Source organism: Trachinotus anak, unplaced genomic scaffold, assembly GCF_046630095.1.
Source record: "Trachinotus anak isolate AG129_WGS33_773 ecotype Australia unplaced genomic scaffold, CSIRO_AGI_Tana_v1 ptg000032l, whole genome shotgun sequence".
NCBI lineage: Eukaryota > Metazoa > Chordata > Actinopteri > Carangiformes > Carangidae > Trachinotus > Trachinotus anak.
The window spans coordinates 5,959,400-5,984,668 of record NW_027273883.1 but is presented as its reverse complement, the minus strand read 5'-3'; the positions used below and the strand labels follow the sequence as shown (position 1 = coordinate 5,984,668).

Below are 25,269 nucleotides of genomic sequence, written 5' to 3'. Positions count from 1 at the left end.
AATAACCCTCAGCTTGGGTTTAGAGACGATACAAATTCACAGAAAGCCAGTGTTACGAACTGGGAGTGTAGAGTTTGGAACAACATGTGCGAGCACAGTTGCAAAGCGGGAGAAGCTAACAGTTTCCACACAGACAGTGTTGCATACCTCACAGTTGGAGAACGTCTTTGGCTTCTGTGGGTGTGAAACTCTCCCAGTTGTGAGTGCTTGTAAGTAATTGTAAGTACAAAAGCTGAACTACTGCATGAGAAAATATCACTTCTTTGTTAAGAAACTGAAGGTACAGGCCTGTGTACATAAAAACCTCCGTGGAGAACTTAGCACCAACTCCCGAGGTGCATTTTGGCAAGAAACATCCCGTCACCTAGCTGAAATTCTGTTCTGTGCACCGCTAACAGCTGGTGGAAGCTAAATATTACACTGTTCAGAAAACTGAAAGTACATCAATCTGCAGCTTAAATCAATTTACTTTTAGATTAGGGGTCACTTATTATTATTCATTTGACATCTATGGCACCTTCTTCTGTTCCCAAATTGAAATCACCACTGCTCTAATTTGCACCAGTGACTGTATCCATAGCAACAGCAGCTGAGGCTAATGGGTAGGCCATTGTGATATTTGGACCAATATACCATGCTCATAGGTTGACTACAGTAACAGTTAAAATGATAAAAAACTGTCATAAAATACACTCACCGTACTAATACTGGGTAGTTCCTCCCTCTGCTCTGGACACGGCCTCAGTTCTTCATGTCATTGATTCCACATGATGTTGGAAACATTCCTGTGAGATTCTCCTCCATGTTGACACGATTGCATCACATCCTTTCTGCAGATTTGTCAGCTTCACTTTCATCCTGTTCTTCCTCACCCCAAAGGTGTTCTACTGGGTTCAGATCTGATGACTGGGGAGACAGAAGTACCATCGATTCATGCTGTTAACGCCAGATTCTGACCCTTCCACCCGTGTGTCTCAGCAGAAATCCAGATTCATCAGTCCAGGCGACGTTTTTCCAGTCTTCAACTGTCCAGTTTTGCCGAGTCTGTGCCCACTGCAGCCTCAGATTTCTGTTCTTGGCTGACAGCCTGATAGCACTTTCTGTCAGCTCCAACCAGTCTGGCCCTTCTCCTTTGAGCGCTCTCATCAACAAGGTGTTTCCGTCCACAGAACTGCTGCTCACTGGAGGTTTTTTTGTTTCTGGCTCCATTCTGAGAAAAAACTCTAGAGACTGTTGTGTGTGAAAATCCCAGGAGATCAGCAGTTTCAGAAATACTCAAACCAGCCTGTCTGTCACCAACAATCACAGTCACTGAGATCACATTTTCTCCATTGTGATGTTTGTTTAACTGAAGCTGCTGACCTGCATCTGCATGACTGGCGATTGGCTGATTGGATAATTGCACGAATAAGGGGGTGTGCAGGTGTTCCTAATAATGTGCTTGGTGAATGTGAACTTACAGTGAAGGGTTGCTATGTTATCTAGGGGACTTGAGTTGTCCTTTGGTGAGTAACAATGAAAATATTGTTAAAAGACAACTTTGAAATGGAGATACATATAATGGAAAATACACCTCTGTTACCAGCAGCTCCTCCCACTTTGCAGCTCTGTGATACTATCGAACTGCATTCTGGGAAGTGTAGGATCTAGTATTTTAGAGGGTGACACATTCTAGGGACAAAAAAGTCAAATATTGTTTAAATCCGTCAGAATCTCTCAACTTCAAAGAAATGCTTCACTAAATCACAGGAATACAACCCAGAGAGAAATGTAATATACGACATATATAATTATATATAAAGAGGGATGTTGACATACATGTCACCTATAAGGCAACTTATTATTATCACATATACACATCCTCTGGATATTTTATAACATATATGAAATATCCATGGTACAATTTGTATATGTACGCCTTCATATTGATTTGTATATATACATAGATTAAGAATATCTATGATATTTTTATAATGTATATTAAGAATATCTATAAAGAATATCTATAATCTTCACAAGCATATATCTTAACAATATACATTAAGTTTGTATATGCAAGTTTATTCAAACATACATTAAAAAATTCTATATGCTCATATATATTTTCTTAATATTAATTTGAAACATGTCTATCTTCACACTGTGGGAAAGTAATCTCAGACTTTTGGACCCTACTGTGCAGGATATCAACATATATTGACAGTCTTTGCGATGGATTTATATATTTTCATAACATTTACAATACAATATAAACATACATATTTGTATTGGCTAGACATATATGTCAAAATATGAAATTGTTCTAATTTCTAATAGGTTTATATTTAATTTTTAAATATATGTTTTTATTTTGAATGTACATAAATTTCATATGTGGAAATTTAATGTATGTACATATATTACATTTGCATGTGGAATCACATTTCTTGTTTTGTAAAAACTGTGTAAATGTTCAAAATACTAAGGATAGTTTGTGCTAGATCGTTGTTAAAACCGCAGCACAGTCAGTTACAATTACAGTAACATTATTCACTGTGTGTATTACTCCAATTACATGGCAGGAAAAGACAGTAGAAAACTTACTGTGAACAACAGAATTTTATTTCAGTTAATGGATAATCCATATTTTCAAACAAAAGTAGAGGGGATAAAAACAAACTCATATTCTGTGAATCCATTTATCAACAGACAGCTTCCTAAGGTCCCAGATGACTTGACATTGATAGCACAGTGCCATGTTGGAAATGTGAGACAGGTTGTCAAAACAAACTTGCTTCCATCAATGGGAAGAAAAAAAAAAAAAAAGACAACTTCAAATAGTCCTAAGCTAGGTCACAGTCATAAGTCCAACTGGGATAATATTGTAACATAGACTGAGGTTTTCAGAGGTTAGTGATACATTTCTCTACGGTATTGGTACAATAAGCTCAAATGACATGAGTCAAGGGGTTTTTCCCTACATGACAACATCATCAGGAAGTGGAAAAGAACTTGCATGAGGTCTAAAAAAAAATGAAAGTGCTGATGATGTTAAAGCAGAACTGTCTGTTTTTTCTTGATATTTTAAGTTGATGCATTAAAAAAAAATCTTTTGCATCACGTTTCTGTAACTTTATGTGCACATCATCCATTTTTACATCATATGAGTTCATTTCCTCTCCTGACAGGACATAATACCTGTTATAACAGGTAACGAGAGATTATGGCACAGTCATAAGATAAATGTTCAGTGACAAAATCTTTGTTCTAAGGCAAGTACAGCTAGTTTTGTAAGATGCCCCCCCCCACCCCCATCCCAGTCCAAAAGGTCCAATATTGACAATCATGACTCAAAAACAACAATGAGTTGTGTCACTCCTGTGATGACATCATGGAAGGAGTTAGAAACAGAATTGGGCTTTTTGAATAAGTAAAAAGATAGATCGATCAGATGATGTAAGGGTAGCAAGAATCTACCAGTGCTGTGATTTTACAGGAGTGAATAAGTGTAGGTTCTGACTACAAAGCAAGTGCCTAAGCTTTTATTTGTATTTATTTTTTACAAACTCCTTCTCTCCCCCTGAGACCCAAAAAAAAGTATATAATCAAATTATAGACAAACCAAACATTAAATTTTCATCACCGACACTATCTCAAAAATAATCTTAACTATATGCATTTCTCAGTTTTGGCACAGGCTGCTGATAAGTGTAAATTTTGCTGGGTTTGTCTGTTTTGTACTTGTACTGATATTGGCATGTCTGTCTCTCTACCCACCCTTTGAACCTGAGCTTTTCCCGTTGAACCCTAATATGCTATAGATGCCTATGAATCAACGATATACTGTACATATGGACACAATCATGAGTTTTCTTTCCATATAAACAGTGCTAATACAAACACACACAATAAAACGTCCTCTGCAAAAGTCCAAGACATTTTGGCATTTGTCTTTTTTTAATGGCTTCTGGTTTTGTTTTCAAAAATTGGTAAATATACAACGGGCCTTGTGCTCTTGGTTGTAGAGTCCATTGGCAAAGCCCTTATTCAGTATTTGCTATACTGGGATGCTTGTACACAGCCTCTGTAAATGTAGGTACAGCTCCACAATAGAGCAAATGTTTTGTCTTTCACACCCCTGTTTGCTTAGGGGTTTGAGACTGACATCTGAAGTGAGTCCAACAGACCCGCTGGTGAACTGTGCAATAACCCGTTCTACCAACCTGTCCATCTCATGCCACATCTCAAATGTAGACTACACGGTCAAGTAAGGGACTGCAGCAGGCCATCAAGTTTCTGCAACGGCCACGGTGAATGATTGGCTGGCTTGAGCAACCGGGACCATAACGGTTTGTACCGTCAGTGAGGATTTCTGTGTGGAATGGCGAGGAAGGTGCTTCCTCCGGGAAAGCTGAAAAGTTGAATGCAGAGAATGAAGAGAAGTAAAGGTGGATGGATGAGTGTTTTCAGATGGACGTTCAGCCTGGGTTTTTCCTCAGGGGCCGTTCTCGTTGTAGTGGAGGGAGATGGGCCGCTCACGCTGAACGGTGGGCATGTAGGGCCAGTTGTAGCTGGAACCCGAGAGCAGCATGTCACGGAGCAGTGTCTCGATGGGTGTCTTGCCTACAAGGCGCACGAAAAACAGCTGCTCGATGACCGGAGAAGAGACGATGCGCAGGGAGGGCAGGCGGAGGAGGAGGCGTCCGAAGCGGTTTGGCTGGCTGGGGTACTGGTTCCTTACGTACTCCTCCAGGGCGCACTGAGACTTCTCCTGGATGCTCTCCACATGGGCGACGTCTGACAGCCCCATAGCATCTAGAAGGAAGGAAGAAAGATAAAGAAAGATAAAGAATTATAGTTTATCAGTGGATCAAACAGAATCCTCTTTACGTGTGATCCAAAAGGACCGTTCAACACAGGAAACAGAATCTCAACAATATGAGCAACCAACCAGTCTCTTCATAAAACTGGAGATGCCAATGGTGGGAAGGAGACTGAATGCACAACATTTATGTCTTTCAAGAGGGTTACTGGGTCAGATTAGTTGATCAAGCAGCCTTGAATTCCAATGGCCTGACCAAGAGATATGTCGGATTACACAAAACCCAACCAATCCAATCATAGCTTGTGTTTTTTTTTTTTTTTTTACAATTTCTATGACTCCCCAAAGGTGATTAGTCAGAAGAGGCCAGACACAGATTTGCAGAATGGGGGCAACAACCAAGTGATAGTGAGTACATAATAATGATATTGTCAAACTTGAATATCTGCCATCTTCATCTTTAAATCGAGGTCTTGTGACGCATCCTAGACACAGATTGACTTTGACTGAATGAAACATACTGTGCGAGACACATCTGCTGTGCTGGGATGTTGGATAACTGAGGCTTGGATTTTGCAAGAAATTCAACTCAATACAAGATATTTTGCTCTCTACATGTGGCTCATTGTGAAGTCTTGACCTGATGTATTCTATATTAAATCTAATGAAGCTGACCGAAAGAGATGAATGAGAAAGACGACACAGAGGGGTAATAAACTATAATAAAGAGCTGACAGTTTTTTTTCCCCTTGCAAATTCCTCAAGTCAGAGAAATCTTGCTCAGACTTGAGAAAATCAAGGCTGTCACTGCAGAGATACGTATCCACTACACCCCCGTGGTCTGTGTTCACTGCACACCGCAGCATTCCCCTTTCCCCTCAGCTGGAGGTCATGTTCTGCCTTCCACCTCCTCACACCTCCCCTCCCGCCGGCCCCCGCCTTGGCAAGAGTCTCGCACAAACGAGAGAGTGTGTAACACTGCGCGCGATACTTTTCGCACCCTCTGTGTGCAGGGGAGTGCACAGGGGGATTTAGCAAAGGAGGTCAGAGATGTGTGAACTCAAAACAAAGACACATTTTACTGTACTCTGCCACATAATGTACATTCAGTGGAAGTGCTCTTTGACTCTGCCCCCTGAGTGAACCCTCATTTGGAAGACAGGTTTTTCGATGAGGGCAATTTCTTCTCAAGCTCGTTCTTTTAGTCTAAAAGCGCTGGCCCGTAAGTTTTAGCCTGTCATCTTGCATCGTAGGTCCCCTTTGTCATCTCACACTTTGATCTGTCCCCTGTGTAAACCCTGCCCTGCTGGGTTCCCGACAACAAAAAAATTTAATTTACCTCATATTTTAATCGAGCGTGTCAACCCCTCCCCACCCCAGCAGCCACTATTCTAATCATTCTGGGTGAATAATCGCCCCCACTTCGGCTGTATTTCCCTCCACTCATTGGGCAGCTGCACTGCTTTTTTGTCTGGCCGCCATTTTTGGTCCTGCGTGACAAGGCAGTCACTGCCTGGTTAGGATTAGCAAAGCTGTCCGTGCGACTGAAACCACTTCGCGTGCCGAAGCGACAGCTCTCTGGGTGCCCTTCCACGCCAAGTGCCGTGTTCTTTTGTCTGATTCTTGGGCACACACCGGGTCAGTGGGGGTGAGGGATCAGGGTGGCAGGACTGAGATGCCCATTCTCTGATGTGGCTTGATGGGACTGGGCTTCACAGGGGGAGTGGAGGGAGGGGACTCAGAGGGAGGTGAGAGACGATTGGTGATTGTCTGAGCTTGTTAGCTCATCCCACCAGGTCAGCAGGAGTCAGGTTTATTAACGGGTCTGTTTTGTTGTATGCGTGTGTGTGCATGTCTGCCTCTGTTACATTCAAATCTCTGACGATATCTGCACGTTTCACTAAGTGCATTGTCTTCTGGAGTCTCTTGGCAAGACGGGCGTTTTTTTTGCAATGAGTGTACATGTGGGTACATCTGCCTGCATAGAGGGAAGTCACATGGGATGCTCAGGGCTACAGGGGTTATGTAGGTCATGGCCGAGGCTGTGCCGAATCCTCTGTCTCACTGAAACCCACCATACATAATTCAGCTCCCATGGTGGGGGCGGCAGGCCCAGGGCTTGGGCTGGGCTTGGGGCTGGGTTTGGGGAGCTTAGAGAGGAGGGGTGGATGACTGGTTTCAATAATAGATGGGATCATGAAGGAGAGAGGGCTGATGAAAGCAGGGAAGAGAAGGGAGAGGTGGATCCGCAGCCACCCACATGCATTGGAGGAGAGATGCTAGTTACACGCAGAGTGAATCTGACAAGCCATGCAAGAGAGAAAAGAGGGAAAATGCAATAAAAAAACACGGACAAGAGACATCTCTGTGTTGGCTTCTTCACCATCCGTTTCCCCCTGGGTCACAAAGCATGATCTCTCGGTGAAGTATCCCAGATGTGACAGTATTTTGGCTGGCACTGGAGTCCAGTGACTGTTGGGATAAACCTCAACAGGGTTTGTGTATAAGCAGTATCACAACAACGTCTATCTCATGGGTTTCCTTAAGATGTAAAACCATTATGTTTTGATTTAATGCTGTCTGAGGCTCAGTGGGGACAGCATAATGCAACACGGTGCGGGTGTCTGGCTCAAGTGCCCTGCGTTGTTTTAAACAGCTTCTGATACAAACAGACATAGGCCTACCTTTGCTAGCACAAAAGCATTTTCTTTGTCATTATGTCCTATATAGCTATAATATACTGAGACAGGAGAGTGGATTAATTAGGGTAAGAAAGTAACATCATCATAAGATTACAGACTAAATATCACATGGAGGAAATTTTGGGCAACCTTCCTTTTTATTAAGAGTAATCAACATAATGGGTTGTGTGTATCTATAAAAATAATGGACGTCTCTATCTAAACTAGTTCATTTGTGATGTAAATGAAAAAATACTTGTCCATGAGCCACCAAATGCTTGTAAAAAAAAATTAGGCTAAATACATGGGCATCAGAGACTCAGTCATTAAAATACAGGCAATCAAAGATAAAGATAAAGATAAAGATAAAGGTAAAGATAAGCACCCCAGGTAAAAGCTTACAGTTAAATGAGGCACAAGCAGCTACTCACAGGGTCAATAGTTGCCTTTTACAATATGAGAACGCGATCAAATTACAGTCAAATTCATGGAGGGCAGAGACCATGACTGCGGAGCGGGGGGACTGTAGCAGCAGCATTTACATATGGAGCCAATGAGACAATATCTGCTGCAGCGTTAGAGGTCACCTCTCGGTCAGGCTCAGTGGAGGTGAAGAGGTTGTGGGTTAAGTACAGCTGAAGTTGTGTGTGTGAGCTCAAACTGGATTTCAACACAGCAGAGGGAAGAAATGTTCCTTGGAGATAAAGGCATCTGAGTGAGTTTTCTGTGGTTTAATGATTAAGTAAATCTATAGTCGCAGACGGAAATTTGGGTCTCTGTTGCCTTTTAATAACAAACAGGTGAATGCTCAGATGAATGTGTAACATTTATCGTCATCTGTTACGTGATGGATTTTTGTTACTCAGACATTAATGTTCATCGTGTAAATGACTGATGGAATTTCAAATCATTTTGGTATTGAAGCCTTAACTAGCAACAGTCATGTGTGTGAGGGATGCTAGCCTCCTCTTGTCACGGCAGAGCCTCTAAAAAAATTTTCAATCATGAATTTTATCGTACAGAAATTTCTGCTTCCTGTTTTATAATGACCAACTGTGCACAAGCATGAATTACAAGACCTTAAGTTGCTGTATGTAAAGCATTTTGCTGGACATCCCTTCAGTTTACTGTGTTTCCTGAATTATTAAGTGATTTTATTTATTCATTTATTCATTCATTCATTCATTCATGTGCAAAGGAGATGATTCTCGAGGGATGTGTTTCTAGTGCTCTTATTAAGAGGATGCAACTTGTGCATTTAATCTCTTTGTATTTAATTTTGTGCAGCCTTTAGGTTAATCTGACTGGTATTCACTTCAGGCTTGTTTCGCATTCAAAGTGTTATGAAGATGTTTCTAAGTCCGACCTAGTGAAAGTGAGCGGGGTGTTATTAAGACATGAGGCTGACGAGTAAAATTACCATCACGTTAATGTAACGTGAATGAAACGTCTCTTCTCCGGTCATCGAGCCTGTAATGTGTCAGAAAGTGGCCTCGAAATGCAACATATTAAATCTATGTTTGTTTGTTTTTTTCATGAATTAGCTTTAAGTCAACATTTTAAAAAATTATATCAACTGCTTACTAGATGGATAAGAGTATTATCATGTTTGCTGGCAACAGCAACACCTTTGCTTGACACTGTAACAGCTATATAAGGCAATAATTTATAGTTTACTTTAAAGTTCTTAATGTCTACACTAGTATATTATTTCTATATATCAGGGACAATGCTAATAATAACAAACCAGCCATATAACATGTATTCACATTTATCATTTATTATTGCACTCAATGGCTGTAGCCCACCCTAATGAAAAAATGGCGTATCTGCAGGAGTTTGCCTTGGCGATGTTTAAATGCACTGAGCCTCCTGCTGGCTGTTTCTTGAATCCAGGTGTTTATCTGTGCTGTGACAACCTGTGATTAAGAGTCCGTGTTGACAAGAATAAACCAGTTAACAGAACGTTCCTGTTCTGGCAGAAGTCAACGAACCCGTCTGCTAATTCCTCCCTTTCTGCCTGCGCATATGTAAAGTCAGTGACTTTTTTGTTTACATCAGAATCTACCCATAATCCTCTTTGGGTTTAAGTTTCTGTAGAGGGAAAAAACAAGTGGAAAAAAATCTCCTATTTTCTTCTCTTAGCTGTAGTACAAGCGAACAGTCACAGTGAAGACCTGGACCTACTGGTGGACTATTTATGAAATCTTGTATCTAAGTTATTGTATCAAAATTGGACTTAGAAGACAGTGTTGTTTTATTTATGAATTGCTGAAACTGTCTTTGGTACCTTTATCCTGTCACATCGATTGTACCCTCGACTGTCTGGCAGGATTTCTCTTTGAATTTCTCCTCCTGAGGTTTTTCCCTCAGTGCTCAGTTTTTTTAGACCACCTGGGCTGAATCAGGAACTGTTGCTACTGTGGGATTGTGATGCGTATTATGATATTGTGACATTAAGCTGTGATATCAAACTTGACTTAGCACTTGTGTAAAACTGTCATTCCATAAGATGTTTACATGAGTAAACATGAAAGTGTTGCCCCTTCCCTGTGACTCTCCTCTGTTTATAGTTACACGTGCATCATTCAAACTCACCAGATGTGAAGAGCACGATGGACTTGAGGCAGGAATATTCAGCCGTGTCGACCTGCAGGGCCTTCAGCTTCTCCACCTGCTCTTGGAAGACGCGGATGTGGTCCATGAAGGCCACCACGCGCTCTGCTGACATTGGCGAGGCGTGCAGGCCGGCAGCTGCGAGCAGAGGGGCCACATGAAGCGGCATGGAGCACTGGGCTGCATTGAGGACGAAGAGCTCGCTCCATGACATGCGCAGCAGCGCCACCTAGAATACAGGCAGTATAAAGTTGTTATAACAGGAAAGACATTTCAATCTCTCGTCTGTCAGCAGGATATCGCAAAATCAGATTTAAATCATAAGTGCTCTGGATTTCAGATTTCTAATTTAAGACAATTATAAATTTTTAATGACAAATATGAAACGAATGGTGGAAAATGTCACAGCTGCTTAAAAATAATGCAGCACAGTAGAGAAGCATTCAGCATTGGCAGAGGTTTAAACTCTTCAAGTGTCTTTAAGGCTGTAGATTGCATTTACACCTGGCAGTAACATGAGCCATACTACAATTAGATAGCAACACAGACACATTAATTCTAGGTGTAAATGGACACAAGATGCTCTGAACATCCAATCATCCAAAACACCTTTGAAGATGGTCAGATTTTTGTCGCAGTATCCAAAACTATATTCAGCACAGGAGCCTTACTCATGCACAGATACATCCCAACGAGTAATATATTCATCCACTGAAGGAAAACATAAGCTCACGGAGAGCAACTAACTATCATGGCAGGAAGAAGAAAAACATGTAATATGGAAACATCTGAAAACACAGTATGGGTTGTTAAAGTGATATACAGCAGGCAACTGAATATTTTACAGCTAAACTGGATTATGATGAGTTACATGCCTATTAGGATTATTTGTCCTCTGAAAGAAAAGTTGCACAGTCAGCACCTCCGAGGTGCGATAATTACAAATCACAGGTCATAAAAATGCAAAAGTATTTAAAGTGTCGAGGAGCACAACTGTTCCAAATCATGACTTTTATATGAGGAACAGCAGTCACAAGCTGAAACAGGAACATGGATATATATACACAGGGTGTTGATGTGTACTGCGATTCGGCATGCAACCTAATATGACCCACCTTTGTAGCAACATTTATAATGATGGTTCAGCTACTGGTTAAAAGTATTCCTTTTTGAAGCATTTAGTTTAGTTTGTCTATGCTGGTAATCGAGCTAAATACTGTAAAATCTAGACGAGACACTTATGACCAAAAGTGTTTTTTGTCAGAACCAATGCTAAAGCAGAGAAATGACAGATATATTCAACTTGATGACATGAGATTAATGATATAGTAATGACACCTGCAACTATAGCGTGACATTTTTGTGATGACTATGTCCGGCCAAGGTGGATGTGAATATTTATAGGTCAGGCGGTTACTCTGCACCAAGACCATACAGCTGGTGTAAATCTGCATGTGCAGGATTGATGTCATGTCTGTCCATATTGAATGTCATGAGTGGCTGTTTCTGCCTTCAGTCAATAATAACAGAGCTGATTTCTTTTTATATGCCACTGAATGACGACCAACAAAAGAGGAAAACAAAAATAACTGGGCATCAGAAAAATGGAATCCAGCTATGGTTATGGCTTCAAGTCTTTTTCAATGACTCTACATGTTTTACAGATCTAAAAAATCTGATGTGAAAAATGTCTACATGTTGCACAGTTTGGGGGTGATATTTAATTAAAGGGAGGCAGTATATTAATTCTGTATATGAGGGTAGTTTTTGAGCACCACTGTGCTACATTTCCACACCTGGAGGGCAAACGCTAATCCCCTGTCCCGGTATATTTCTGTGCATGCTTCATTAAAGGACCAGTCCAACATTTTAGGAAATATGTATGCTCTGTTTCTGTTAATCAGTGAGCTTTGAGGTGCTGTGGATTGTCATTCTGTTTTAGCTAACTGTTTCCCATCTTTGTGCTAAGCTACGCTAAACAGCTGCTAGCAGTGGCTTCACATTAAGAGACATGAGCTTGGTTTCAATCTTCTCATCTAATTCTCAGCAAGAAAGCAAACAAGTCTATTTCTTAATGTGTCTGAATATCCTTTCAAAGTTGCTGGTTGAATATTTTAGCGTAAACTCCAGTCAGGCATCAACGTGGTTGACTCACCTGATCCATGAGCTGCAGGTCAGGGAAGAAGGGGATGTTCTTGGCCCACTCCACAGCACTGAACAGCAGCCTGGCTGCCAGTTCGCAGATGTTCTCGATGCCCATCAGATTGTTTCCCTGCATGCACTGGGCCCCGTAACGAGATGTCGGGTAGGGCTCGGCGCGAAGCAGCAGAGAAATGAAACCGGATAGGTAGGGTTGGCCGTTGTACGGGTCGGTGCCATTGGTCAGGTACTGTCCCGGGCTACTTTGGGAGTTCGATGTGCGCCCTCGTTGCACAGCTGAAAACAAGATAAATGAAGATGAGACTTCAGCCACATAAATCTGGACTTTAAATTCATGATAATATGACCTTGTTTCTTTCTTTTCTTTCTTTGCATATGTCTTCACTTCAGTCCAGCCCACAACTTTGAACAGAAAGTAAATGTCTATCATCAGGATCTTACTGGGCTTTTATGATTTAGGAGGCCTGCTGTAACAGTATGTGATACTCCTAAACCTGGTTTACATCCAAACGGCCCGTGCACAGCCTGCATGGGAAAGTGAAGTGAAACTTAAAAGCCTACAGGAGGGAGAGGAGACGAAGACAGAGAAGAAAGAAGCAAATTGGGCGTGTCAAATGTGTTGGGTGGGTGGGGGCTGCAGAATGGGGTCGAAGGGGCAAAAAGTGTAGAAACGGGAACATTTCTCTGACTCCTAAATATGTCAGCGCTCGTCTTTTCAGTGGAGCCGTGGAAAGTGGCCAAGCCAAGGCCATTCTGCACTGCTGTTGTGCATCAATGAGTAATGACAAGCAGCAGCTGGTGAAGATATAACACTTCTTCACACCTACATATGTTGTGCACCCGCATAGGCATACACACATACACACACCATACATAAATACATACGGTAACACCCCCCCACCCACCCCTACCCCCCACCCCCGCCCCTTTCTGGCAAATGGCTCAGCCTGAGGCAAGAAGAGCATGCAGAGGCCAAGCTCTTGCACACACACACACACAAATGCCCAACCCCCCCATGTGGAGCAATGATGATGCGGCGAGTGGTCAAAGGCCCATTTGGAAAACACCTGTTCAGTCATCCCCACTGTCTGACTAATAACTCCATCTACTGTTACACAGAGCGGGTGAGAAAGGGGAGAGAGAGGCAATGAAAATGCAAGGGGGGGGGGGGGGGGGGGGGGGGGGGGGGGGGGGCGATGTGTGAGGGAAAAAATGAGGTAAAAGGGTGAAATGGTGAGATAAGGTGGAGAAGGAGAGAGTGAGAGGTGATAAGTTGAAGGGACTGGAATTGAGGGCAAGGAAGAGTGGGGGGGGTGGGGTGGGAGGTGTGGAGTTCAATATGTTTGAATATAGCCCGAGATGAGTCGTCAGATAGAGAGCAGCGGTTTACATAGAGAGACAGGTGGAGGCAGGAGGTGGAGAGAGGGGTGAAAGACAAGGGAGAAGGGGGGGTTTGGAAAATGCTTTTAACTCTGCATCACCTGTCACCTCACACGCAGCAGCTGTGTCAATTGAACGCACCGTGGCACGTCTGAAAAAACGAGAGGTCAAATCACTCAAGAGCATTATAAAAATGCCTCTAATTCTAGCCTGTCCTGCGTGTCGAAAAATATCTCCGCACAAAAGGTGTTGACCTCAAACTACTAGTTCTCCCTGTGAACTTGTGTCAACCCGTGTTGCTGGGAAAGAATGTGGTCTCCTTTGGCAAACAGCGCGGCCTCGCTGGCCTGAGCTATGAAGAAGTGTTGCCTGTCACAAAGACGACGTTGCACAATGGGACATTCCTTGTCACTGGCGCTCCTGTAGCTCTTGTCTTGCTCTGCAAAGGACAGCTGTCAGATTAGCCACACGTGTCTGTCTTTGCAGGATTTCACAATCAAAAGGTAAATAAAACACAGCTCCGGGCAGCGGCGCTGAAAGCAGACCCGAGAGGAAGGCGAACGCAAAAAATTACCCGGTCAAATGTGTTCACTTCAGGCACTTTGATGTGTGGAGGACTGATAAATCACACAGTGCTGCTGGAGAGACTCAACAAGTCTGTGCCTTCCTCAACTGTTACAGATCACTGTTGACAAAATAAACCTGTTTCATGATGTGTCAACTCTATAACTGAGCTCTGGGAAGAAACACCCAGGTGAGGGTTAGGGAAGTGCTCAGTTAAGGTTAGAGGACCTTCATCGTCATGGTTACAACAATAATAGCCATGTAATTAAGGTCATTGGTCATTGGCTCATTGGCCAACGTTGGCTGAAACCGACAGAGGCCTCTTGTGTTAACATTTTGTTGGGTGGAGTCCCAGATCTCCTCCCAACACAGACTCTGTCACTGTCTATCAGTGTCACCTGACGTCACACCGGACAACAGCCACACTTCCTGCGGTCACTAGAGGGCTTAGCTGCTTTAATGTAAACAGGTGTTGTTTTGGGGCACTGGCTCTGATGAATTCCTCAGGAGGACAGTCTCGAAAGACTCTTCCCTGACTGTCCATATTTAAGTCGGTGCACTCCCATGACCTAAAACTGTCACCCTGTCCAAGCTTGTTAACGTGTTTCATCCAAAAAAAAGAAAAATCTCCTGCCGGTTCCACTAGCTACTTCTGGTCTTCTCACCGACGCACCAAAAAAAAAAGCTGTGAAACACAACGTCCCTGACCTCCATGGACATTTCATCAAATTCATCAACAATTCAACGACGTGCTACAAATTCCACGACCTGTCAGGACCCGGCTGCTGGTCATGTGGCTGAATTGTAAATTCACGCCTATTAATCTGCTCTCATATTGATTAGTGGTTAATCCTGCAGATGGTGGCGAATCTACTTGATCCACTCGACTTTTCAAAAGCCTCATTGTGGGGGTCACTCGTGGCTGAGAGGCAGAGCACTTGAGCGCGTCTGACTGAGACACATCGCTCTCTGTTTTTCCCTCGCCTACAGCTGGTCGACGAGACTGAGGGAGAGAGAGAGAGACACACACAGCGGGAGAGGAGAAGGAGAGAGGGATGATTATGGAAAGGTCCAAAGCGATAGAGAGAAACAGAGACAAGTGAAGAGACGTGGTGTCTTGACATCGAGGAGGGCAGCAACAGACAGCTGAAGAGACAGAAATGACATTAGAGAGAAACAGATGCCTGAGGATGAGAAAGGAAAAAAAGGAAACCAGGGTCAGAGACAGACAAAATGAAAAGGGGGGATGGGAGTATAAAGTATAAAGATTTGGCTGTCTGCCATAATCTGTTTCCTGCTTTTTAATTGCTGCACCGTGGCTAATAGTTTAATGTAATTGTCTGATCTTACCATCAGAGAATAAGAAGGAAAAACAGCAGGAAATGTTAAAAATACACATAGTTGTTTTTTTTCTTGACGAATAAAAATGATTCTGATTCCAAATCCAGGGCAGAAAAAGCACTAAAAAAAGCCACAAATCCCTAAAACCCAAAACAAAACAGCATCCCGTGTAGGTAGGGCATGAAATGAGGGCATGAGAATGAGGGAGAAGAGGAAAGTGCATGCAAACAGAGGTACCATGGGACATTTCAGCTGCGACTTTCGAAATGCCACTTCAGCAAATGGCAGCTGGCAGAGTGCACGGTTCGCTGCCTGGCTGCCCTGGATTAGCCTCTGGGTCAGACTGTTAGTGGAATTACAGCAGCTAAATACAATTAAGGCCTATCAACATTTGGACTAAAAGGTCACGGTGCTGGGGCAACACAGACGCATAATAGATTTGGCTCAGTCTAATAGTTGCTTTTAATAAGTAGCTTTTCCATTTCCAAAGCTTCCATTGGAGAGCGAAAAATAACCATGTTACCCTGCATGAACCTGTGTCTGCGTCTCCACATCTCCAGTGCCTCAGCTCAACAGAGTGTGCGTTTGCATGTGTGTGTGTGTGTGTGTATGAGAGAGGCTGACAGCATTAGATTGCAATCCTGCAATAAACAAAATATTAAAACACATGGTTGTAAAGCTAAAAGAAAGTAGTGAAAAAAAAACATTTGGAAGGAAAGGAAAAAAGGTAAAGATATCATTTCATATGCTTATGTGTGTGTGTGTATGTGTGTGTGTCACTGCATATTCTGCAGCTGTACATGGCTGTGATCCAGTTCAGAGGGCAGCGTGTGATGTGACACCACGGTAATATCCCCGTGGCTCTCATCGTTTTATTTTGGCCCTGAACTTTGACCTGCAGGTCAGTGCTCTGCAGCAGGGCACAGAGGGTCAGATATGAGCAGAGAGGAGCTAATGTGTAAACCAGGAGAGAGTTAGAGATAAAGAGAAAGACACCGACAAACACAGAGATGTTACTGAGAAAAAACAGTTCGGAAAATATTTATCTACATCTGAAAACCTCTGGTCCTGTCGCTGTGGCAGTTCCCAGATTAGTCAATCACAAAGCGAGCACTTCTGTGACACGCCACACTGCTCTACTGCCTCTACCAGGGTTTGGACTCTTTATATGTTACAAAAACTATTCGTTTTTATATCATAAGCTACAAAAACTGACAGCAACCCTTTTCCTGCTATTAAGGCCTTTGCTTTTATAGAACAACATGCAAATTGCTATGAGCCTTAAGTGTTAAGATTTTATACGTTTTTCGCTTTAATTAGTTAGCTCATGGTTGTGAGTTGCTATTATTTCTTTAAGAACGTTATGAGAAGTGAAGCTGCTGTGCGACTGTGGCGTCAAAGAGCACGGTTGAGTCCATTGTCCACAGTAATTGCGCAAGAGCAGGCTCTCATGATAAACCAAGTTTATTCTACAGAAACATTTTGTGCTGCTGTAACTCTTCTAAATCTACTATAGAGCAAATGAATACTTGTATAAAGGGGCTCACTCATACTATAGTGACAAATACTCGGAACTCCACAGAGCTTTTTTAATCTTTCCTCTCATTGTTTTTGGTTTTTACTGTTTTGATTCAGTCTCACTGTGAAAAATCCTGTAAAAACCCCACTGGTCACCACCAGAACCGCATCACATGACGGAGTTAGAGACTGTCTGGTGAACACTGTGACGCCGTGCGGGCAGAAACGGGTCTCTAAATGTTGCACTGTGGCTGCTGGATGTGGAAATGATTTCCAACGTATTTGCCATATCAACTTTATTAGGTGTTAATATGTCAGTGTTGGTTACAGATTGTTTCTGCTGCCCCCAGGTGGCCAAAAAAAATCAGCTCCTACTGGTTAATAGACGACAAAGTGTTGGTGTTAGTCGCTAATATAAAAGTGAGTGAATGCATGTGTGTATCTTTGAGTTTAAAACGTTGAAAGTGGAGCATTAAATACAAAAAGGTACAAAATGTCCACAGTGCAGTAATGACTGAGTGAGGAAATCTTGAGGCTGCTGCAAACTGTATTATAATTGTAACTGCACCGGAGGGGAAACACATAATTAAAAACAAAAAAAAGCTGGTGTTTAGAGTTGGAGCTCGGTATAAGCAAAACTATCATTTCTGAGAGAAATAGACTGAAGCAAAATGGATATTTGTGTTGCTCACCACAACGTTACTGCACCATTTCTTCCCATCTATGGAGAACTCATTGAAAAACAAACCACCTGTACAGTGGAAGAGGGCTGACTCTGTCTCTAGTCGTGTGCTGAAGATGAGAGCGGAGACGCGCAGTGAATGTGGGAGACACAACAGAACGAGAGCGCTGAAGAACCGGAGGCAGTGCAGGAGCAGGGGACGGGGTGGGGGGGGGGACAGTGACACAGACAGAGACAGACAGAGACATGGAGCACAGAGGAGCTTCGCATGAGGACGTTTGGTTGCTTTTGCTGTGTGGTTGCAGTTGCCTCAGTCTCCCTCTCAGACTGTGATGAGACAGTTCCTGAATTAATTAGTGAACCAAATTCACCCCGTGCTCAGTGGCTCTGATTTGTGCTATCCTTATTTACACTTACACACCGCCGCCCCTTCTGTTCTTTATTTACCACACATTGGGCCACAGCAGGGATAAGTCCAGGTCTTCTCTGTGATTACAGCCTTTGGTGAAGACGTTTATGCACCAAGCCGTGTGTGCATGTGTTTCTTAAACAGCTCCTTGCTGTCTGGGTTCATTTGTATTTCTTCAGGAAGTTCATCTTATTATCATCCTACAGTTTAAAAAAAAACACATTCTGACTAAGACTACATACATTTAAAGAGCCACTTCCCTCAAAACATATTGTCACATATATGTCCTGCATGTATTTTTGGTTTTAATAGCTTTGATATCATGAGATATTTCCCACTTAGACTTCTGCTGCCAAGCTAATACAGCGGAGGTGAATTGGGGGAGTGGTCAAAGCATTAAAATTACTTCTTCTTTTGAAGAACAGGCCACCTAAAAGAGAGCTGCTGCTAAATATAAATTTTATTTAATTTTTTTTTTCTAATGGTAAAAATCTAATTAATAAAAGTACACACATTCTTTGTTTTATGGAGGACCTAATAGCATCAGGAAATAAAATCTAAACTGTCGTATCTGCTTGGCGAGATACCGCTACGGTAAAAGTGGGAAAATTTGGTAGAAGAACCTCTGTCATTAGAAGTGAAAGACATGACTGACCAGTATCCAGCTTTTATTAAAAAAATCATTAAAAGAATATTGATTCTAAATGTGGTAGGAACAGTTTGTTGCAACTCGTATTAGTGCTTTGTTGTTTCACCTGCTTCTTCTTCTTTTTCTTTTTCTAAATGCTGCTACTACACTCCCGCCCAGAGAGGACGGATAAGATCATCAGCTAAATGCGTAAAATATACATGTGCGCAGATTCCCCACAGTGCCACACTGGAGAGCAAACGAGTGGCAGACTGCAGGAGACGCCTCGTCCAGGGTTAAACATTCCTGACAGTGACTGACAAATTCAGAGCCTCTTCGTCCACTGTGTGTTATTACAAGTGACCCAAGTCAAAGACAAGAAAAAAAACAGGTTGAGCTACTTTACACACAAGCAAAACAGTCCAGAGTCAGTCAGTATGTCTGAGTGACTGACTGAATGCACCTGAGAAGGTCACATTACATTTACCTTTGTCACATTAGTGATACTGTGGGCTGTATAGTGAGGAGGTCATCATCACCTTCCCTCACCTTGATGTGTCCAAAAGCATTCAAGAGCAGCAGCATCACTCATCTGTTCACCTGCATGCCTTTGTGTAATATTAAAGTTAGCCTTGAAGATAACGCCGTGGGCTCCACTGTATCACTTTAATGGAGGCTGGGCAGTGCTGAACGACATGTCAATGGGAGCCATTTTCCTCTGAGAGGCTGCTGGTAATGACTTTGCCTGCGAGTGCAGTGACAGGGTTTAAGTATTTGGATTTGTCAATAGCTAAATTACTGGGATAAGTAAAGGTTTTCGGAGGCAAAGGAGGCCAGACTGCGGTGTTTTGGTGTTAAATTGTCTGCTGTTACAAGCCCACTGTGGAGTATGGATTAGTCAATACACGCTGTCTGTTAGACTTTAGTGCTCCAGTGGGGTATTTACTCTGCGAGAGGCCCTGGATGGTTCACACATTTGGACTTTGACTTGAGCCTTTCTGTTATTAATGTTTTAGTTTTGGTTGACCTATATTTTCCGCTGCTGCTGGTATTTTGTCAGAGTGCAATATGGGTCAGAGGAGGCAGCAGCCGTCCCACTGTTTGTGTTGAACATGGGTATTACAGATTCCTTTACTACAAATGGATGTTGAGACTTTGTACTGTCCCTTCACTCTGCTGACTGGTTGTGTCTGCGTGTGTGTGTGTTGTGTGCGCAAAACAGCTGCCTGGGTTTATAATTCAAGATACACATAATAGACAAGATGACATTATCATTGTGTATGCATGCGTTAACCGGCACAGTAAAACTACCACACGTGTATTTCTGTCTTCAGTGAAGTCAGGAGCTCATCCTTGTGCAGTGTTTCAAAATTAAAACATTCACTGCAGTTCAAAGGAACTGTCAGGCTGATTCTCTTTGCCTCTCTGCTTCCTCTTCAGCCTAGAAACTGCACTGACACGCGGAGGTTCTGTGTAGCTGCGCGGTGAGACAGTGACACAGGGTCTTAGGGGCTTGATTCCCACTGAGGCCAGCACAGTAATGTTTGCTGTCATGGTTCTTGAAGGTGCTCCGGATAAAAGTCTCCAACAAATGATATTATGTTCTACACGGCAGTCTACAGAAAGAGGTCAAACGTTGCCTTTGGAAAAAATAAACACTCACTTGAAAGCGAGGAACTTCTAAATCTGACGCAGTCCACTCATGAAACTTTTAGCGTGTCTTCTCAGCAGCTAAATATTAATGCAGTCTAAACAGAAAAGTCACGCAGCAGCATTAGTGATATGAAACTCTATTAAAGTATTAAAGCTCTGCTATCAAAAAAAAAGATCTTTTTGTAGCCTAACCGGTTTATACTTCATGTGTGAACAGAACCAGTCACCACTTTAAATTATTACAATAACATAACTTGTTCCATTCACCAGCACTTTCCCTAAGTGTTGGTTTTCACTTGGTCGAGATGTGAAGTACATTATGACCTATGTTCTGTGATGGAGTACATTTAAAAGTAAGACCTCTAAATAATTAACAGTGCCAAACTCTTTTAGCTGAACAAACTGTGTTTTCACATGTGCCTGGTCCAGACCTGCTGCTTCATTTTGATAATATCTTTTCAGCAACTTGGAAATGGTAAAAAAAAAAAAAAAAAAAGAACTTGGATCATAACTGAAAGCAAACATCACCTCCACCCCTGACAAACTTAGGTGAACCTGTTGAATAATATAAAGGAAACATGACTTATGTATACGACCTCTGGGGAAGATGCCAGTGGCTGTGTGCTTTAATGGTCCTGACACTTTTCAGTTGGCACTTTTGGTCTTCAAGGATACAGCAGTGTTAAATATACTCTAGGTGCTACAATAAAATAATGATTTGTTTCAAATATTTATGAACATTTACAGAAATATTCAAACATTAATTTGTTGTTATTTCTACTTCATAAAGTAATCAAGATTAAACATGAGGACAAATGAAGACTTTTGAAAGTAAAAATGCATATTATTTATAATCAATTAGGATCATTGCCTTTCTCAGCCTCTATAACTACTTTTCACAATTAATTCGTTTGTAGTTCTCTGTTTTGTTTTGGTTTATTTTGTTTTTTCCAAGTGATCATAAAAAAATTGCTGTAAAAACTGTGCAAGTGTCTGAACACAAATTGTCCTAAGTAGACAAATGATCGCCGATAAACAGCAGTCAGACGACAAAGAGGATTTAAGGGCACCGTTTAATCCCACTGACCTCAAATGCACCAGCAGATGAGTTCAGCCATTGACTTCCGTTTTACGCACAACCACAAACCAAAAAAAATGTTATATCAAGGTGTCAACAGATGTTGACATTTAAAATTGAATTATTTCTGACAGCATTTTGGGATCATTTGCCCTCTTTTCATTTTTAAAAAAGAGGTTTCTGGGTTTTTTTTCAATGTGATACACAAATTTATTTTGGAGTTATCTGAAACTGAAGGTCAAGAAATCATTTATGCCTCCATGAAAGATTTTTCAGGTATTTTTTTAGAAACTAAAGAGACTCAATAACTTTTCAAGATTTATATTTTTTGCAGTGTAGACTAGTACAGCCTATATGCACAGCACTATAAAGTTATCTAAATAACGAGACTAATTCCTTATCAAGCGACTCTCGACAGCCTCCAGGGATGTAAGGTCACACGGCAAAAAAAAAGTGCTAAAGAATAAACCACTGACGGCGAAATGAAACATTTATTTTGAAGGCAAGTGCAAATTTATAACATCACATTTAAAATCTTAAAGCCAGACTGAATTAGATGAATATCTTGTGCAATAAACACGTTGCGTGTGTCAGTTCAGTCGCAAAGGAGCACGACCGAGTCTGTAGCTTGCGGGTATTTTACATGAGGTAAGACTGTGTGTACAGTGCGCACACACACACAAACACGCACACACACACGCAGTCTGAGAGGCATAACAGTGCACTAGCGGGAGCCCTTGAGGGATCATCTCATCCCAGGCTCTAAAGGGAGGACGGGTATTTCCACCGTCTCTGTATTTACATTGTGGCTCAGGCTGAGAACAAAGGGCAGCGAGGTCGTTGTGTGTCTGTCCTTCAACATCCGAAACCTGCCGAAGAGTCCCTGAGCAAGACAGCTAGCGGGGATGCTGCAGCTGACCCTGCTCTGTCCTCTGAGAGGGAAAATGAAGGAGGCGAAGTGCGACATCTTCATTAAGGACACGGAGTTTTGAGGGTAACTGAGGTCAAAGAAGGGAGAAGAGGTTCATCTGTTCTCATGAGGTGTGTGTGTGTGCACATTTGCACATAAACTAGTCCTGACGTTTGCATCCATTTCCCAAACAGATTTGACAGAAATTCACATGTATCTAGAGGGTGTCTCTGCCTCAGGAGGGTCTCTAAATTACCTCTTGATGGCTGCTTATCCACCCTGCATAGACAATAACAAAACATTGATCCCATCACAGCCACCCTGAATGATAATTAATAAGGGAAGCGCTCCTCTTCGCCAGCAGGTTTCCACTGCTCCTCTTTGGCACTAACTGACCCGTTGTTAATGCAGCACAATACAACAAATGTAGCGGCATCCTCTTATAGCGGCTCTGGGTGTCGGTGAGCAAACAGCATAATTAAAACAGAGGGACAAAGGAGGGATTTCACAGCACAGAGCGCGCCGGGGTGAATGGTTTCGATTTGGTAAATGAATGTGAAGTAAGCATTGTGGAACCGCAGGTGGTGACTGATTATTTACCCATAACAACGGTGGCTGTGGGATAAACTGTATAGAAGCGCACAACCTTCAGATCAACAGGCATAACATAACACGGCGCGTATTTTACGCACAAAAATGGCACTGGCACGTCTTCAGCTAACACGGGATGTGACATGTTGCAAACAGACTAAAGAGAGTGTCACGTTTGTCCTTCAAATCTATTCTTTTCTTCCGGCCTGTGTAAATCTATCCCTGTGGTGAAAAAAGACTTTCCAGTCCAAATCTGGATGTGTCCAGATTTGTCTTGAATTAAGGGGAGAATCTGCTTTGTTATGCTTTGTTGAAAATATATTGGTTTTTTTTAGAAAAACCATAAAACAAGGGGAACTGCACAGGAAACAAGCGCCTCAGCCAATGTGAGGAGTTGGTGACTTGTTTTAAAACTGTAAAATCTTTTACGGCTGACTTCCAGACTTAACGGCCTGTTAAGATCCATATTTTACAGTGAACAACTTTACGCACAACTTTAGGCACAGAAACACGTTTTGCAAACAAATGCCTCTTGTGCCACAGGCTCACACTGACATCCATCACCCCCCTACACCCCACAGAGAACACAAGCATCGGCTTTACCTTCTCTCCTCATGCCGACTTTGAGGCACTTCTTCAGGCGGCAGTACTGACACTGGTTCCGGTGGTGCTGGTCGATGGGACAGTCTCGGTTCCCCCGGCAGGTGTAAGTGAGGTTCCGCCGCACCGAGCGCTTAAAGAAGCTTTTGCATCCCTCGCAGGTGAACTGACCGTAATGCTTCCCACTGGACTTGTCCCCGCACACCATGCAGTCCACGTTGGGGATCTTGTCCCCGGAAAGTGCGTCGTTCCCCGGGGTGGAGCCGTTGGGTGTCCCCGGTGCCCCGCCGGGCTCCTGGCCGCAAATCTGGAGCTGAGACCCCGGATCTGCAGAAATGTTCTCTGGCCACTGGTTTACTACCATTGCCATGCTATCCCCAAACACTTTGGTCTTTGTTTAAATCACAGAAGGGGAGTCAGACTACGTTGATAGAGATCCGTTCTGACGTCTTGGGTGAAAAAAACGAGAATGGAAGAATGAGACAAAAAGCGCTTCCCACTTCCTCCAGGGGTCAATCTGAGTTAAGCTGAGCTTGTTTGTTCAAATCGCTTGTCTGTATTACTGAGTTCTTTCTGTAAACATCTATCAAAGTTTACAGCAACAGCGAGGTATCAACATGATCGATGCACAAGAGCGTAGCCTACAACTCCCGGTGCTCCTCGCTGCGCAGAAATCCATAAACACGTTGTTCTTCAGAGTGGAACCTCTTGGAAAAAGTCAGTCCAATAAGTCAGCGTGTAGGCGGTAAAAATGAAGCCTTTTCTGAGTCACTGCTCGCTTGTAGGATTTGAAACAGGGCGAACAACAGTGGATATGACAGACAACAACATTCGCCTCTCACTCGGTCGCTCGATCCCGACGCTGCCTTTGGATTCACTGAAGATTAAATTCTGCCTCTCGAACGACAAGCTCGGTTTATCACTGACCGCATTTCATACGAGTCGGTGGAGGTTTATTTTTTCTTTAGTCCCAGTTTGCTCTTGGAGACGGTGGAAAACGCGCGTCCCGATGAGTGGGCAAATCCTGGTTCCTCTTGTTCCTGCGCGCCGCGGTGAGCTTTTGGATGGCGACGTCAGTGTGTGCGCTCTGATCTTTATTTACCCAACACCCCGCCTAAATATCCTCAGCGCTCAGCCTCTGCTCGGCCGTGAGGGAGGGCTGAAACAGAGAACCGTCCCGGCGCAGGACAAATCTTGAGTGTTATCGCTTCGCCCTTCGACTGCCTGTCCCGTCTCCGAGAGTCAAAGCTACAATTTGGGGAAAGTGTCACTAGCAGGCTGCCTCATACGGCTGCCCCCCTGGCGGTGCTCCATATAAGGTCATAACTGCCAAATAAGGTCATGTCCCCTCCCCTCGGCAGGAGCGGTGAGAAATGAAGGGCCGGCTCTGATTGGTTCCAAAAGTCTGGTAAAAAGTAAGGAGCTTTCTGATTGGACGGCGGTCGATTAGGATGGGTTTGACTGACAGGAGCGGTTGTTGTGATATAAAGTGGGCTACATCAGTGTCCCCCGTGGAAATAAAACCTTCTGCATTTTGTGCGTCCACGCATAATAAACCTGTGGTTAATACACAGTTTTTTAAACAAGTTTAACACGTTCTGATGTGAAATGTGTTGTAACCTGCTCTTCGTTTTGTAATCTGTGGAGGACTGTAAAC

The 25,269-nt window shown here is 42.9% G+C and overlaps 1 protein-coding gene across 1 annotated transcript; it reads right to left on the bottom strand.

Annotated features, from left to right (window-relative positions):
- Window positions 1-2,579: 2,579 nt before the first annotated feature.
- On the bottom strand, window positions 2,580-24,889 carry nr2f5 (nuclear receptor subfamily 2, group F, member 5). Its single transcript, XM_071469793.1, has 4 exons — window positions 23,616-24,889; window positions 12,254-12,534; window positions 10,081-10,327; window positions 2,580-4,794 (listed from the first exon to the last, which is right to left on the bottom strand). Exons 1-4 carry the CDS (start codon window positions 23,980-23,982, stop codon window positions 4,475-4,477), a joined length of 1,215 nt encoding a protein of 404 aa, XP_071325894.1. The 5' UTR covers window positions 23,983-24,889; the 3' UTR covers window positions 2,580-4,474.
- Between the last annotated feature and the right edge of the window lie 380 nt (window positions 24,890-25,269).

Bases quoted from the DNA above. Each gene is read 5' to 3' on its own strand.
- nr2f5 (XM_071469793.1), bottom strand. From the start codon at position 23,982: ATGGCAATGGTAGTAAACCAGTGGCCAGAGAACATTTCTGCAGATCCG. The intron at 12,535-23,615 runs GTAAAGCCGATG...TCTTGTTTTCAG, and splicing joins AGTCGGCATGAGGAGAGAAG to CTGTGCAACGAGGGCGCACA. The intron at 4,795-10,080 runs GTGAGTTTGAAT...CCTTCCTTCTAG, and splicing joins CATCGTGCTCTTCACATCTG to ATGCTATGGGGCTGTCAGAC.